This window comes from Channa argus, chromosome 5, assembly GCF_033026475.1.
Source record: "Channa argus isolate prfri chromosome 5, Channa argus male v1.0, whole genome shotgun sequence".
Taxonomy (NCBI): Eukaryota; Metazoa; Chordata; class Actinopteri; order Anabantiformes; family Channidae; genus Channa; species Channa argus.
Window position 1 is genome coordinate 28916513 of NC_090201.1, and position 16312 is coordinate 28932824.

The 16312-nt window shown below is 39.3% G+C and overlaps 1 protein-coding gene across 1 annotated transcript; it reads left to right on the forward strand.

Annotated features, from left to right (window-relative positions):
• Positions 1-1003: 1003 nt before the first annotated feature.
• ssuh2.1 (ssu-2 homolog, tandem duplicate 1) lies at positions 1004-15904 on the forward strand. The gene is made up of 12 exons (XM_067505771.1): positions 1004-1113; positions 6815-6910; positions 7010-7094; positions 7932-8061; positions 8828-8888; positions 9404-9528; positions 9639-9701; positions 10209-10288; positions 11309-11401; positions 11472-11577; positions 12100-12207; positions 13711-15904. The coding sequence occupies exons 1-12, from the start codon at positions 1089-1091 to the stop codon at positions 13843-13845; spliced, it is 1107 nt and encodes a 368-aa protein (XP_067361872.1). The 5' UTR covers positions 1004-1088; the 3' UTR covers positions 13846-15904.
• Positions 15905-16312: the final 408 nt, after the last annotated feature.

Here is a 16312-nt window from a genome sequence, read left to right on the forward strand (position 1 = left end):
CACTTACACTTGCATTATTTAAAAGAGAGTGAGTGTGTGCAGCTAAAATGCAGTTTTTGCAAATAAAAACAAACAAACAAACAACATATAATAAAATACGAAAGTACCTGGACTTCTTGTTCATTATTCTTTAAGGGAAATGTGTTACCATCTGCACTGCAATTACACCTGAAAAGAATGAAACTGAACATTGCTGTAGGTTCCTGACGTCATGTAATGAAATTCAACGAAAAAAGTTGTGCACGCCCATTAAAATGTGGGAAGGGCAGGACAGTTATCTATGTAAAAGTTTCACATTAAGAAGCCATATTTTAAAACGACCATAACACTAAAGATGTAAAAAAACGCATTGTTGTGTCAATTTACATGTTAAAAAAAGCTGCAACTCACGCAATATTAATGTTTTTTCATGAATTTTAAGTATGTAAACAATGTGGGCGCGGTCTTAAGCTGCGTCATGCAAATACAAACAGAGCAGTCATGACCGGAAATCCATATAGGTTACTTTAAAAGTAAAATTGGGAACAAACGCGTTTCAGTACAAAGGAAGGATGAAACAAGTTTTACTTCATATATCAGTATCCAATATATAAGATGTATACTAATGTAATAATAGTGATTTCAACAAATAACAGATCTCTTTTAGACAAATACTATGCATTGCTTGAAAACAACAGAGCAGCAATATGTCCAGAATCGTTTAAATGATTCGTTCAGTTCTTTCCACTATTACAGAATAAAATGATAGGATTTTACTTTTCCTCACTCAGGAAGCAACAGTGGAAAGTACACATTATCCCAAGCAACCTCTTATCATTTTGAGGTATTTTATGCTGCTTTATTCAACATAAAAATCCTAATCAGAGAAATAACAAATACATATTCCAAAATAAATATTGGTTTAACAATTGTTGGCTTTTAATTAAAGCAGACTACGTGAATAAATACACTTTTCTTCCACCACCACATGTAAAGCTTTAATTTTTAAAACCCTAACCGGAAGTTGCGCCTGATTCTCGCTGAGTTTACGCGGGTTATAAACATCTTCTGGAGCTTCGTGTAACTTTAACGAGGAAAGCGGCGACGAAATGGAGAAAAAAGAGGAAGATGCTGGTGAGCAATGATCATTTCATACAACTGGAAAATTCACTTTTTTCCAGATACCAAACCGGTTTCAGTGTTCACATCGGGACAGGGATTAGAAGGAGCCCTGTGGAGTTCAGGGTACGTTGGGGATCACTGAACTGGACTGTGGGGAGCAGGTTAAACCGGTGTAGAAGTCTCACTCTGTTTGTCCTGGTTAAATGGTGCTTTCAGCCTCATAGTGTTGATCTGAGAACAACGCAGACAGGTTATTGTCCTAATTAAACAAATATTAGTTTGATTGGTCTGTAAAATGCTTTTTGTAGAGCAACATACACCAAAGTCGCCAAAAAGTTTTATTTATTATAATTTAAGATAAAGGACAATTCTTACAAATAGGCTGGAATTTGGGAATAGTTGGGGTTTTGTCTAAAATGATCAGAGGCGATTAATTAGGTCTTAAACTTCTGTAGCTTGTTTATTCATTGTTAACAAGTGTTCATCATTACTATCATCCAGACTGCTGCATGAAAACACAGCCCAAAAATGTCTTTTCTGCTTGGGAAGCACTATATTTAAAGATTATAAAAAACAAATCAGCTCTTGTACAGTTTGTGCTACATCATAGTCTGGCATAATGAAAATGTCATTATGAGACTAAATACTGGCTGACAATTTTTATGTCTATAAGCCGTTTGATCAGTTTCATGGGCTGCAGCTATTAGTCAGTTGTCTGCTAACTGACATTATTTTGCTGTTTTTCTCTGATTTTTAGCGCTGCGAACTGAACTGGCTTTGGGGTTGGATTGTTGGAGTTAACGGAGAATGGAAACTAGTTACCCAAAGTGCAATCTTAGATAAGACTATTATTTCAGCAAAAGAAATTCAGCAGCATCACAAAATTTTTTTTTAAATTTTGGTTTCACTATCACACATAAAATCAGAGGATTGAGTTAGTGTTGTCTTCCTCCATCACGCACCATAATTTAGAGCTGAGAATCAGACTCAGTCCTCCCACAGAAAAACTAAGACTGAAAACCGTGTTTCTTCATTTGAATGAAGCGTCTGTGCCAAATAAAAAATCTTGGTTGTGAACTGCAGTCTGTGCGTTGCAACGTGAGACAAGAAAAAAAAAAGAACTTTTCTTGCTGCTCTAAACAAATGTCTGACGAGTGCAATGAAGCTCTAACTGAGCACTGACTCGTCCTCGTTCATACTGGAGCGGTTACTCTCTGCGTTCAGCTCTGCACCCTGTAAACTGAGGTTTCCTAACTTTTCCATTTAGTCTGTGCCGTCGACCTCCATTGCTGTAAAAAACTATTAAAAACACATCGGCCAGACACGCAGTTCCACTTATTTCTTCTTATAAAGGTCGTGGCTCTTGTGTTTTTAACAGATGTCCCACATTCTCTGAATCAGCATTTCTTTTGACTATGACCTGTGAGATGCACATGTGCAACATTTCTGAAGTCTAGTGCTGAGGTCTATGGCACATGTGAAGAAGCTAATCCAGGCTGAAGATTCAGTGTGGGTGTTCGTGTCTGTGTGGACATAAAACATAAATACACAGTATTTATTAATACCACAGCTGTGTCGGCCACAGCTGGTCTGGATCTACCTTGAAGAAGACTTGTTGTGGTGGAAATGTTAATATTAATAAGTTGTGGGACTTTAGTGTGCAGCTTAATAATTATTTTATTGTTGTGACACCTGGTCATGGCCAGCAGTCATATTTTGCTGTGCAGTTACTCCAGCTGTCTTTTACATAAGCCTGCTAACCTCCTCACGTCGACTGTCTGGTCACTGTCAAATTAAATTGACTCATAAACAGGAATCAGAGTGCAGTGTGGTGCTCAGAGTGGAGCAGTTCTGTGGGACTATTTTGGACGCATGTTTCAGTGGCTTTGTGTTCTCACATTCCTTCTCCCCCTCACTCCCTCCCTCTCTATTTTTTATGTTTCTCTCTCTTAATGACTTTATCTCCCTCCCTCCTTCCTTCCCTCGTGCTATTCTCTCACTCCATCCATCTCAGTCCAGATCTTTGTGGGGAAACACCTTCTCGCTGATATTTTTATCCCCCAGCCAGATGTATTGTGTACAGTGTGACACAAGCACATAGATGGTTGTATTTTTATCCGCGGCAGCTCAGAGAAAACACGGCTAATGAAAAACACTGTGGTTGGTTGTAAAGAACATGTTGGTGTCAGATAAAATCATGACGCACGTTAAATAGCTGCACGGTGCCTCGGAAGTGTCTCAAACAAGGCACTATTGTGTATATTTATGTAATATTGCATACTTGTATAAAGACTTTGGTGTTTTGCTGCTGCTGTTTGCAGAAGTCAAAGCGTGATGAGCTTTAATGCTACAGAAACATACCAGTGAAATATGATAATTAAACAATAAAATGTTGGTTTACTTCAGCCAACTTTCATATGTTGAAAATATATGTTTTTGTTTTTTTACATTTTCTAAATCTGATATTTGCAGTTAAGGACACGTACACACGTTTGCGCTCTCTCCATAAAACTGTTTTCACATTTGACTGAAAGTTGATGAGGGCACAGCAGGAACCCCGGCCATGTACGTCCTCCAAATAGAACAAGATTCACAGTGCAAAGGCAATAATGACCAAAGTTATATGGCCGTTGTGAAATTTCTATCCTGCTCACAGGATTTTGCAATTCTGAGCAGTTATCACACCTCCAACAGATTGATCCCCTTTGGCCGTGAGGATCACAAGGTAAAGCCCATCTGGAACCTACGTGACCAGCAAATAAACAGTCTTGCTAAATAAAGGCACATTCCAGACAAAGTTGACCCAGACCTCACTCTTTTTTTCTGCATGGTGCTGTAGCTCAGCCCAAATGATTGAGAAAGGCTGTGTTTCTTCCTGCAGCGTGAACCTCTGTGAGAGCAGGGTTCTGGAGAGAGGGAACAGAAAATGGTCATTTGAACATATAGCTGCAGTATTACTGATTAATCTGTGAGACATTGTGTGGATTAGCTGATTGATTCATTTAGTTATAAAATGTAAAAGTGAAGCACATCAGTTTTCTCATCTCCCAAAAGATGTTTTACACCATTGGAGCAACGGTCAGGTTATCCAACATAGACAGAAGGATCAGTGTGTATTTATGAATATCACGTTTTTGGTTGTTTGAGTTTCGGGCTGCATAACTGAGGTCTACAAAAAGACTAAAGATTCAAGAAGCTTTACCGCCGTTCCACAATATGCACAGACAGACAGTGAAATGTTACTTGAATGTTGTTACGCTCTCAAGCTGATTTAATTAGGATTCAGAAGGGATTTGGGATCTAGTGAGGAGCTGCCATTCAATCTTATATATCTGCAGTTAAATTCGATCTGTTATTTTTTTTAAGGCAGTGGAACATGTTTTACTATAACAGTGGAAAGTTACACATTTACAGTAGTGGCTGTGAGCAACATCGTAAGACCCGAGTTCGTTCATTAAATGACCATCCCAACATCAAGAATCAGGTTTGTGCTTTCAAAGGTTAGATTATATTGTTTTTAAACTAAACACTTAATGTTATTCTATAGTATTTTATAGAACTTTTATAAAGGCTTTCACAATCTAAATATGACTGATGATGACTTCTAAGGATCTTATTTAACCAGCGTGCAGCTCAATAAAGTGAAGACGAATTCTTTAAGTCTCCATAGTTTACAGAAGTCACATGGATCCATTCAGTTGAAGCCATAAAAACTAAGGTTTGGAAAACAGGATGTGGCCAGTAACTTGCAGTTAGTTAATGTATTTTTACTGTGTCCTTTATCATACAGTACATGGACTGTTGGAGAACACAGGGTTATTGTGTTTCTGTCAGAGTGGATACAAATTTCTGTGATTTACCTCTCATACTACATGAGCCCGTCCCAGAGGCTCAGATAGGAGGCTCTATTTTTGTGTAAATGTAGAATGCAGGGGACATCAGAGTAACCCTCTGAAGTACGATGCCGCACTGCCAATCCAAAAAAACACTGGCACACGTTTGTGCTAAGACTGAGACTGTCTCACTCCATTCACATCCCACATGCACAGAAAGGTTGACACTGTATTGCAATAATGTTTTTGTCATTTGATTTGATGAAGACAGACCTAAACAAATCAATGCTACGTGTAGGGCTGCATATATATCACAATACCGAGGTTACAATTCGATATATATCGTGATATCATTTGTCGATATTTTAAGCAAGGCAATATATTTTTGACTGTCAGTGTATAAAGAACACACTATCATAGCTATACAATCTGAGTTTACTTTTTATGCAGTCAGAAAAGCAGAAAATCCCAACATCCCAACTGGTCATCAGGTGGTGATTCAGACTGAAGGAAAGCTCCCATGGGCGCAGGTTAAACTCTAAAACATTTCTTAAAGTGGCTGCATGAAGGCGGTTGGAGAAGGTGGTTAGTTTTTTGGTAAACAATGAATCGTGATATAATTCGATTTTTAAAAAGTATCTAATAACATTATTTGTGATTATTAATCTTAATAATCCTGTGAAACCACAACATTTCAATTCAAATGAATTTTATGCAGATGCCCTTCGACGCCCTTCTTGACACAATCCTCCATAGTTTCTACCAGCTTGGGACTGTTGCTCAGATGGTTTATCAGTTTATCTATAGTACATAAAATAAGACACTTGCGACAACACACAACACTGTATTGCTTAATAATAATAAATAAAATCAGGTTAAATATAAAATCAAAGAAAAGCTAAAATAATAAAACAAGGATCTCACATCTCAGGAAAGGCAATTTGATAAAACAATAATTCATATCAGGGCTGATTTCAGTCTTAGTAGTAAAGCAGTAGTAAAGCGGCAGGAGTGACAATAGGCAGGTGAGAGGATCACTGCAAACGGACTGGTTGTAAAATCATGTTAATGTTCTTTATATGTTGATGACACCAATAGTGTATCTGTCTGCTTAATGTTCCCATTAAGCAGCAAAGTAATGTGTGTACAGTATTAACTGCAGTACTGATATGGACTCCTAACAGGCCTGGGACCCTCTATGTCAGTTTCCTGACAGCCTCTCTTAAAGAATGCATCCTCCCTTCCTGGTGTAGTGCCAAGAAAAGCACCCACCCCTCTATAGTTTGTTGCAGAAAGACAGTTGATTTCTGCTGCTGCACATGACATCAAAATATAGAAATCATAAATACAATGGGCTCAATTACAGTGTGTACACGAAAATCTGCGCTTATATAATCAATTATCGGCTTTATCGATCATTTCTTATCTGCAAGAAAATTTAGAACTGCCTCTGACTGTGTCTACACAAAAATGATGAAGGACTGGCCGTGTTAGAAAATGGAAACGCACAATTTGAATTAAATACATACTATATTAAAACCATATTTATTAAAAAGACTTCAATAGGCAATATTTAAAACAGTCAATTCCTAATGAATCAGCCAAATGTATTAAAGAAACAGGAAGTTGACACTCTTTTATCATCAGCAGCTGTAATGAGACAAAAATAGAGTAAAAATCCTCTCTTTCCTTTTTCTTCTGGTCTTTTATGTATTTATATTACTATTATTACATTTTGAGATTTAATAAGATATAAGAATTAGTGGATATTGTGCCCAAAAAGTGGTTGATGGAAACAGTGAAAGAGCTGGAAAACATCAGTACATCATGTGATTTGTTGAGGTGTGTTTGATTTCAGTGAGTCTATGTTTTTGTTCCAGGTGCATTTGATCCAAACATACCCGAGGAGGGGCCCTCAGCGCCCCCTCCTGGCTGGCTGGATGATGTGCATGGATACCAGTGTCCCAAAGAAGGAGGCGAGTGTTTTCTTTATTTTTTCTTCTTCTGTTCTTTTTGCTTCTTTAACAGTTTCCAACCTTCATCTGCTTTGTCTTTGTGTAAATGTGCATGTCCAGAGGATGATAACCCACTGTACCCACCCCCCCCTGCCTACAGCCCCCAGCCTGAACTCAACAGGAACACTCTGGTGCCCAACGTCCGGTAAAACACACATAACAGTAATTCACTTCATTTAAAAAATACTTTGCTGATGACTCTGCTCTTTCTCTTAATCTTTATGAAAATCTTAAGTTTAAAGATGAAAGCACGATGGGAAAAACTAGGACTCTCACTTGACCCAAATCAACGATCGGCAAATCATTTGAAATTCAATCCTTTGAAAGACAATCCTTTAAATTTCAAAACTTGCCCTTTTTAAATTGGAGGCCAGTTGGGAAAGGGGCATTTTTACCATTGGCTTGCACCTCTGAACAACACTGTTTGGGAACTGAGGAGACCAGTTGCGAAGGTTTGAAAATTAAATTGTTTCCCCCTTTGATGCTTATTATAGGATTTCAGCTGATCAACAGATCGAGACCTTCTTTGTCAAATTTTTCTCGTTATAATGCACCAAATGTTTTCCGTCACTGACAGGTCTGCACTGCCACTTTAAGACATGGAACCTGTTACTACTGAACCATGCTGTTGTAAGATCTGCAGAATATGGTTTGACATTGTGTTGCTGTCATAAACGAGACCTTCCTTGCAAAACATGTAATCTGAACGGCAGCGTATGTTGCTCCAAAACCTCTAAGACATGAACTTGCTTTTCCAAACACCTTTTTCTTTATGCATTATTCTTTGGTAGTTTCCAACCCACTTAATGCCAGAATTGCTAATTTACAGATGGGGTCATTATAACAAAGCTCTTCTCAGCAATATCAACGAAAGTATATAACTGTAAAAGCAGTTTGCATTGAGGCGTTATTTTGGCATTAACTTTGACATCTTAGATTAAACACACACTTACAGCGTAGGTGCATTTTGTGTTTACTCCAGAGTCCCCACAGTGTCAGAGGACGTGGCCAGAGATGCCCTGCTCAAGTTTGTGGAATCAAAATGGAAATACAGCTCCAAACCTGCCAGGAATCTCACCTTCAAAGAGCTCACACCCATCACTGTGTACAGGGTAGGAGGACTTTCTCTTGCACAGACAGACAGACAGATAAAATGTTAACAACTCACACGATATGTGAACACACAATAGTAATTCTTTGCTAAACGTTAACATGCACACATGCACAATTCTAATGTAAAGACAGAAGAGAACTAATCACTCCCCCGTTATAAATATAAACTATATTTAAATTATGTTTCTATAGCCTAAAATCACAAATGGCTAATTTCCTCGGACCATTAGCCCGGGGATTTTCACTCCTGAGCAGTGAATGCAGATCTCTGTAGACAGACATGCAGTAGATTATCATTATACACATATGTGAAGAAACAACAGATGCACACAAAAGGCAAAAGAGGCAAGATCCACATCTGTCACACATCAGTAGAGGAAATGAGAGAGAGAGAGACAGGATGAGAAGACACAGGAGGAAGCTGGGGCTCCTTGGGACGAATATTTAGATCCAAGACGACAGTAATGAGACACCGACAGCCGGGACAGGGAGGTGGGTCTCAGGATGCCTGCACACACAGCCTGGATGCTCATGTGAGTTACTGTTAGTCTCTTCAGTAGGAGCACGAGGACTATAATGAGAGAACAAGGCCAGAAATCGAGCTTCCACAGTCTGACTGTCTGATGTGAGCAAAGCAAACCCCCCCGGAACCCCCCTCAGCTCCAAGAGTAAAACAAATAAAAGATTTGCTGATGGTGTGGAAACATAAATGCAAAGAGCTAAAACCTGTGGTGTTTTCTGACTGTCCGCTTCTTCCCTTTGCAGTATCGACTGGAGACCTACACTGAGACCAGAACCAGCACCTGGCAGTTTGAACCCTACAATGGTAAAACTTCACTCTGCGATTTAACGAAAAATGTGCTTTTATCGTGAACATGATCAACAGGTAAATCACTGTTACAAAGAAAACAGAATCAGACAGTTATTTTCCCCTTTAATGTGCTTTATTAATCAAAGAAACAAATTTCTTCCAATTTCATCACTGTCTCCAACAAATCCTGTTATCACCTTTTCATACATGCTCTGAGATCTGCTAAATAAAAGCTGATCACTCGTGATGCAAACAGACGTGCGCTTCCTCCTCTTAGCAGAGCTGTGCTTCTGTAGTAATTTGCGCAATGAAACAGGAAAATGCAACGTTCCATCGAAAGCAGGTTTAATTAAGCAGACATGGACATAGCAGATGACTGTTAAACAATGCAGGGAGGAAACTGGCACTTATGTGGTTTGTAAACACCACACCTGGTAACAGGTGAACAGCTTCAGTGGGCTCTGTGGTGGCAAAGCCTTACACTGCTACGATAAACTGTACACTTAAATTCACTTATTTTCTTCAAACAGGACAAATGGTTGATGGTCCTCAGTATGGTCTGAGTCCACCACCATGGGACATCCCAGTCCAGATGCCTCCGAGATACACTGACGTTGTGGAGAAGGTCCGCGTGCCTCACTCGTCATTCGTAAAGGTGCAGACAGATTCTCGAGCTATTTGTGTTTTCCTGACTTGTTTTTTACCTACGTGTGTGTTCTTTGTTTCAAAGTAAAATGCAATGTGTGTGTGTTGGTGTGTTTTCAGACGTGTCATAAGTGCAGCGGCTATGGAAAAACTCGGTGTGTTTCCTGCAGAGGCAGAGGCAAGGTGAAGTATTGTATTTATTTTTTTCACATTGTTTTAAAGAATTTACTCCACATCTTCTACTAGAGTAGAAGAAGAGCAAGTGGGTTCACTCATGATTCAGAAAGACACGAGCTGACTGATGTTCAGCTGGAGCAGATGAGGTTTTTGACCACTGGCTCTCAGCAGCCCTGAGTGTGCTGTGTTGTTCATAGATCAGGTCTGTGAGCCAGGGATTTGTAGGTGAGGGACAAAACAAGCTCAACTGTTGCAGCTAGTACAACAGGAGCAAAAACAGATCAGCCACTGCAGTCCAGCAACATAATGGAAGACATTGTTCTGAAATGGGACATTGTCCCTGTGGAAAGATCAATGCCTTTAGCTGTTTCCTAATTGCATCATGCTGAGGATTTTTAGTTCACTCTCTGAAATTGAGAAGCTAGAAACAGAAAATATTTGTCAACTTAAAGATAAATTGAAATCATCAATATGTTTGGATACATAACGCAAAAGTTTCATGCAATTTTGCAGAAGAGTTGTCCGTTCTGCCACGGTCACGGCCGTTCCAGGAACCAGCGGTGCACCTCCTGTCATGGCCGAGGTACCAGGAGGTGGGAGTCTGCTTCTTTCTCTCTCTCTGTCAAAATTTTCTTCATAATCTTGTTTAAACTTTCATGGAAAAGGCTGCAAAACGCAGCACATGGACCACAGGGACACAGAAGAGCGTTGGAGCTCACAGCACTGATATCCTGAGCTCATACTGTTGAGTAGTGCATGTTCTTACATCGACACCTAATTAAAACAGTAAGAAAAAAAGAGGAGTGATTGTAGTACTGTCAGATTACACTGATCAGCTCTGTGCAAATTACCTAAGTGCTACTGAGCGTAGATGTTCTGTTGTAGAGCTGTAGTCTTTAGGTGCCAGTTGCTGTTTACTTGCATGATAACGATGGATCCTTTTCTAAATAAGTGGTGTTTTCAACAAACCACAAGTGACTGTGGTGCAGGAGGTAGAGTGGTTGTCCACCGATCTCGCAGTTGTTGGTTCAATCTCCAGCTCCTCCGGTCACATGTTAAAGTGTGCTTGAGCAAGACACTGAAACCCAACTTAGTTTCTCCCAATGCGCGTTGGCCAGCTGCATAGCACCGTTGTGTGTGTGTGTGTGTGTGATTGTGAATGGGTGAATAAGAAGCAGTGTAAAGCGCTTTAAGTTCCAATAGGTGAAAAAGTGCTTTATAAGTGACGACTGTTTACTCACAGACATTTTAGTTAGTTTAGACCTTTTTTTTATTTGTTCTGTTATTTATCATTTTCTTTAATTATAAAAACAAAACAAAACCAACATCTGATTTTATTTCATATTTTTTGATTACTTTTGTCAATTTCAAGTTATGTCCGACAGTAGAGTTGAATATAGATTTTTTTTTGTGGTAGGACATCAACATATTCGTCTACATACTGTATGAAAATTGGTCATAGAGGATCAAGCTATAGGACTCACATTGCTGTCATGCTCATCAAATCTTTCCCTCATGTGTTTAATGGAAACATTTGCCTCATTTCCACGTTACATTTTACCATGATGTTGATTTGAGGACATGGGCGTTGTTTTAATCCCTCATTCCTCCAGGTGCACCTGCTGCCACGGCCAGGGCTACAAGATCTGCACCGTTTGTCACGGCAGCCACAACCTGCTGCATTTCATCCAGCTCACGGTCACATGGTAGGTCAAAGCTACACACATCTGCTCAAAATCTGTCCACATCTTCTAAAAGTGTATTCTGTGTGTGCAGGAAGAACAACATATCTGATTTCATCCCAGATCGTCAGCCCGACTTCCCTGACAAGAAGTTTGAGAAGGTGGCGGGAGATCCTTTCTTCATCGATGAGAATCTTCTGGTAAATGGGAACTCGCATCATAAACCTCAGTGGCACATAAATGCTACTGAAGCATGTGTGGCTTCAGTTAACTGCAGCCCTCAGTCAATACACAAAGTGAAAGTAGCTATTATTCCAGTTTTGGTAAAAAACTATGTATAAAAGGGAAACTGTGAAAGAAACTCCTTAAGAAACAGACAAGGCTGCAGATGTTTACATCATCCAATGTTCTTCATGTCCTTACACCTCGCGCCTTTTCCTAGCATGTCTTTTCGTGTCTTCAGTGGGATGACTACTGTAAGACACGGGGAAAGCAACAATGCTTTAAAGACTCGGGATGCACCCCTGGGCTCTGGAGAACCTTTAAATTTGACAGGTTAGAGTTCAGTCAGGTTGAACTCAGGAGCAAGGTGAAGAAAGTCAGTCTGATCCAAACCTGCAGAGGACAGTGTTTCACCTCATGTCCCTCTGACAGGAAGAGTTTTGACGTGAAAGCAGCTTATTTGTGGTTACAATCTGCATGTACTCATGATGTCCTCCTAGGTGTACCCTATCCAGGGTTTCCCCGACCAGGAGATCTGTGACATGTCGACAAAACTGATAAACGAGCACCTCAATTGCTTCAGCTCCACCAGCCGCATCCTGCAGCAGGTACAAACACACCTACTGTACACACACCTGTAAGCTGGGACACATGCAGTTTTATAGTCTGGACACTGGAGGTCAGTGTCACTCAGTGCATTTCAAGGGTTACAAGGCAACAGAAAACTTACATTAACACTGAATTAAAAGACATTTAGATTTCATGTGACATCTAATTCGTAAGTTTGTGCAGAAAAAGAATACAAATTAAATACAAAGTCAGAAGTAACCTGTGATTGAACAGAATTACAGTCAAAAAAGTACAAATACACAAACAAGACTGTACTCTAGTGAAAATATAAGTACCCACTGACATTTGTACTTAAGTAAAAGTAAGTACATGATTTATATTTTACTTAAAGTATTAAAATGATTTTAAATAATAAAAAAAAATTCTCTGTCCCTTTCTGAGACCAAGTGCTGCTTCATGTTTGGCATAAAGACATAAATGTTGGGTTGTAGCTGTTTTATGAGTTGAGGGTTTTTCCAATTTTATTCCTGAACTCCCTGTGTTGGACCATCACACAGTGACAGTAACAGCCTCGCTAACAGCTTTGTCATTTCAACAATAAAACACTTTTCTCAACCAATGAGAAAAAGTCCAGAGAGCTGGACATAAGGTGAGGACGCACAAAATTAAAGAGACACCGAAATAAATCCCTCAATGATTGTGAAGTTCTGTGCTTCTCTTTGTGCTTTAGTTTCTTCTTTGCACCTGATTCAATCCAAGTAAACACAGTGGATGGTTGTAACCTCACAGAGCACAAAAAATGTCCTCCGTCCATCAGCCATATGAATGTGTGAGTCATCAGGGAGCAGCCCTGTCCCACTTCTCAGTGCAGTAACACCAAAACCTGGCTTTGCTCTGCTCTACATCTCCGCCGTTCTGAAAGAGAGGGAAGCATCACAAAGGTCAAGACCAGGAAACGTTGTTTGATGGACTTTGAAGTGACCATGAATTTGACACTCAGTGATCCTCATTTGAAGACACATTTTACCATGAATTCAGCAGCTTTATGTCTGAAAATAGACCATTAGTCTGGGTTTTTCACTCCTGAGCAGTGAATCTCTGTACACAGGCCAAACTCCCCACAGCAGAGTCAAATTACTGCATACTGCCTCACTTTGAGTACTGCTGTCAATTAAGTCTTTAAATAAGACCACGGATGGAGTGACTGACACTATGTCTGAGCCTGGTTTAGTGAAGAGTTCCCAGCCTCACTTGTGATTGTTTTCCAAAAAAAAAAACTAGTGATTGAAATTTATGAAAAATTTGAAATGAAAAATTTAAAAGTGGTTTATGATAAAATGTGTAAAACAACTTTGATTAGACATGTACTTGAGTAAAAAGTACAGGTATTTGCAGTAGAGTAAAACTCAAAGGAGCCATAATGTAATGTACTTGCGTAAAGTGCAGATATGTGAAAAGTGGACATTAATGAAGTATTAGTACTTGTGCTTCTTTCCCTGGTTAGAAAGTGTTAACGTTCCTTCTTCTCTTCGTCTCTGCAGCGTCAGACCATCGAGCTGGTGCCGCTGACTCACGCCTATTACTCCTACAGTGGGAAAGACTACAGCTTCTTCGTGTATGGAATGGAGAACAAAGTTTTTACCCCCAAATACCCGTCTGCATGTACTATTCTCTGAGTAAGACACGGGTAAGATGTTTGAACCCTGCTTGTATGTATGAAGGGAAAGTATCAGTGAGTGTTGTGTATATGTTTTCCAAATAATGAATTAAAGTCTACTTCCAACCTGATGGACGCCGCCCGGGGCGCCCGCGGGTCAAAGGCACAATCCCCTCAGATTCTTCACAATTGCACCGGTTTCCAATTATATAAAGCAGAGAAACCACCGGAACAACCGAGCGCGTAAGTTGCGTGTTGCCCCTTAGCTTTTATGACGTTAGCACGTTATTGAACCCTCACGTGCTGCACAACATTGTCTAGTGAGAGTCCAAATAGTAAAACGGTAACAAGCTTTTAGTCCAAAACTACAAAGTATTATGTCCAAGAGCAAAAGCCTTGAAACCTTCGGTTCAGTCTTATTTTACCCGCAGCATTTTGAAATGGGCCAACCTTCTGGATTCAAACAAGCCAGCGTCTATCTTTCTGCGACACGGATTGGCCCTTCAGGGGACCTATAAACCAATCACAGCCCCCGACAGTGACAGACGCGCGTTGTAGGCAGTGACGATTCTCGCGCCAACTAATGTCGGTGTGCGTTCTATTGGATGATGTAACAACGTTCCATGGCTTAGAATAACGGGCACGCACAACTGAAGTGCGCACGCAGGAACCACAACATTGAGTTTCTCACGCAGGAACAGATAGATGAGCTATATGATAAGCTAACGTGATTAGTTTATGTAGTTTTGTTGAGTTGTTTTAAAATGTATGGTGTTGTGCAGGTCTAAACATCAATAAAGCCATTTGGTTACCTGGTGCACTTTGGCGTCCGCCTGGCCATATCCTTATAAAGAACATTCCAGAAAGCTCATTTTCTTTTAGTTTTTCCACATAAATTGGAAGATTTCTGGTCCACAAGTGAACCTGTGAGTCCATTTTGTTGTTTGGTTCACCTGGCCCACCTCCATTTGACTATTGTCTGTCAATAAAACAAAAAAATTTAGGCGAGGATAAACCCAACATTTATACCAAATCTGTGCCTCTTTAAGTTTGCGTCAGTATCACATAACAAGATTCTGTCTTTTTATTATAAATCTACAAAATGTCCCCTTTCAAAAGACACCAAGCTGATTAGTGTGGCCCTTACTATTTAGGAATGACAACCATTTTGTTTTGGGTAAGTCTTTTTTTTTTAATAGTTCCACTTGTAAGTTAAGTAAATATTACTAATGTTCACAAAAATTACCAACACCTCGAATAATTTGCTCTAAAATAATGGAACCAGTTTCACATTCTGGTGATTTTTTTAAATTAGTTTTTCTATTCATAATAGTGTATTGTCAAAGAGAAAAATAACTGTCAACTATATTTCTATTACTATTTTATTTTTACAATACCATACATATACTGTTTATGTATTTATATGTATATACAGTGACCTCCAAAAGTATTGGAACCGCAGGATTAGCTGATTGGATTTTGCTGTCACTGAAGACATTTGGGTTTAAGGTCAAAAGATTTTTACACGCCAGAAGATGAAGCAACTTTAGTATCAGATTATCAAAAAATTATCACTTCCAAAAACATTGGAAGTGAAAGCTTTAAAGTAAGTCATTAATATTTGGTTGCATATCTCTTGTTTGTGACTTGATGTCATCAAATTGTTGGTTTGTTCTTTTAAAACTTCTTCAGGCTTTTCCTGCAGCCTCCTTCAGTTGTTGTGGTTTTCCATTGTATGTGTTCATTTTTTGCCTCACATCACTTATTTTTGATAAAACAAAAGTCATCAAAATACTTGATTGACTGAATTTAAAATGTATAACTGTTCTTTATTCTCTTCATTTGGACAATAAGGGATATTGTATATCTGCACCACGGGTATTTTCATATGAATGTAAACCTGCTCAAATTAAAGCTTTGCATTTGAATGTATCTGTTTTATTTCAAAGTGAGTGTGTTGAAGAACAGAAGAATAATGACAGTGTTGACTGGTTTCAGCCAGGTCATTCCATGGGTTTCCTTTAGTTTCTTTTTTAACCTGGATACACTGGTAATTACCAAATAAAAAAAACCTTTAAGCAAAATATGATTTGTGTTTTAGTCTCTTGTCTTATCTTGGAAACAGCAGAGTGTTGGACGGTCAGAGACGAACCTCCTGTTTCTATCAGGGAGTCCTGGTACAGACTGTTTGGGACCTTGTTTTCTCTGTCATTGGGCCTCAGACAGGAAGCTGTTCAGATTTGATTTTTATAAACTTAACACTATTTTCAGCACTTATACTATAACTGAGTAAAGTAAACAGTGGACGTATGATTGAAGCTTGTTTCACTGAGGCTTTGTCTTTGGTTATACACAGAGTGAAAGTGCATGTGAACTATTGTAATGTTCTCCAGACGTTTGCTCAGCTTTGTGTCAGCATATGAATCCCACAAGAGGGAGCTCTGGTGTATCAATCAGTGACTCATGGCGCGTTTGAGACCTCATGT

Excerpts from the sequence above, each read along its gene's own strand:
- ssuh2.1 (XM_067505771.1), top strand. The coding sequence starts at position 1,089 with ATGGAGAAAAAAGAGGAAGATGCTG. Across the intron at positions 1,114-6,814 it reads GAAAAAAGAGGAAGATGCTG|GTGCATTTGATCCAAACATA; the intron begins GTGAGCAATGAT and ends TTTTTGTTCCAG. Across the intron at positions 11,578-12,099 it reads TCATCGATGAGAATCTTCTG|GTGTACCCTATCCAGGGTTT; the intron begins GTAAATGGGAAC and ends ATGTCCTCCTAG.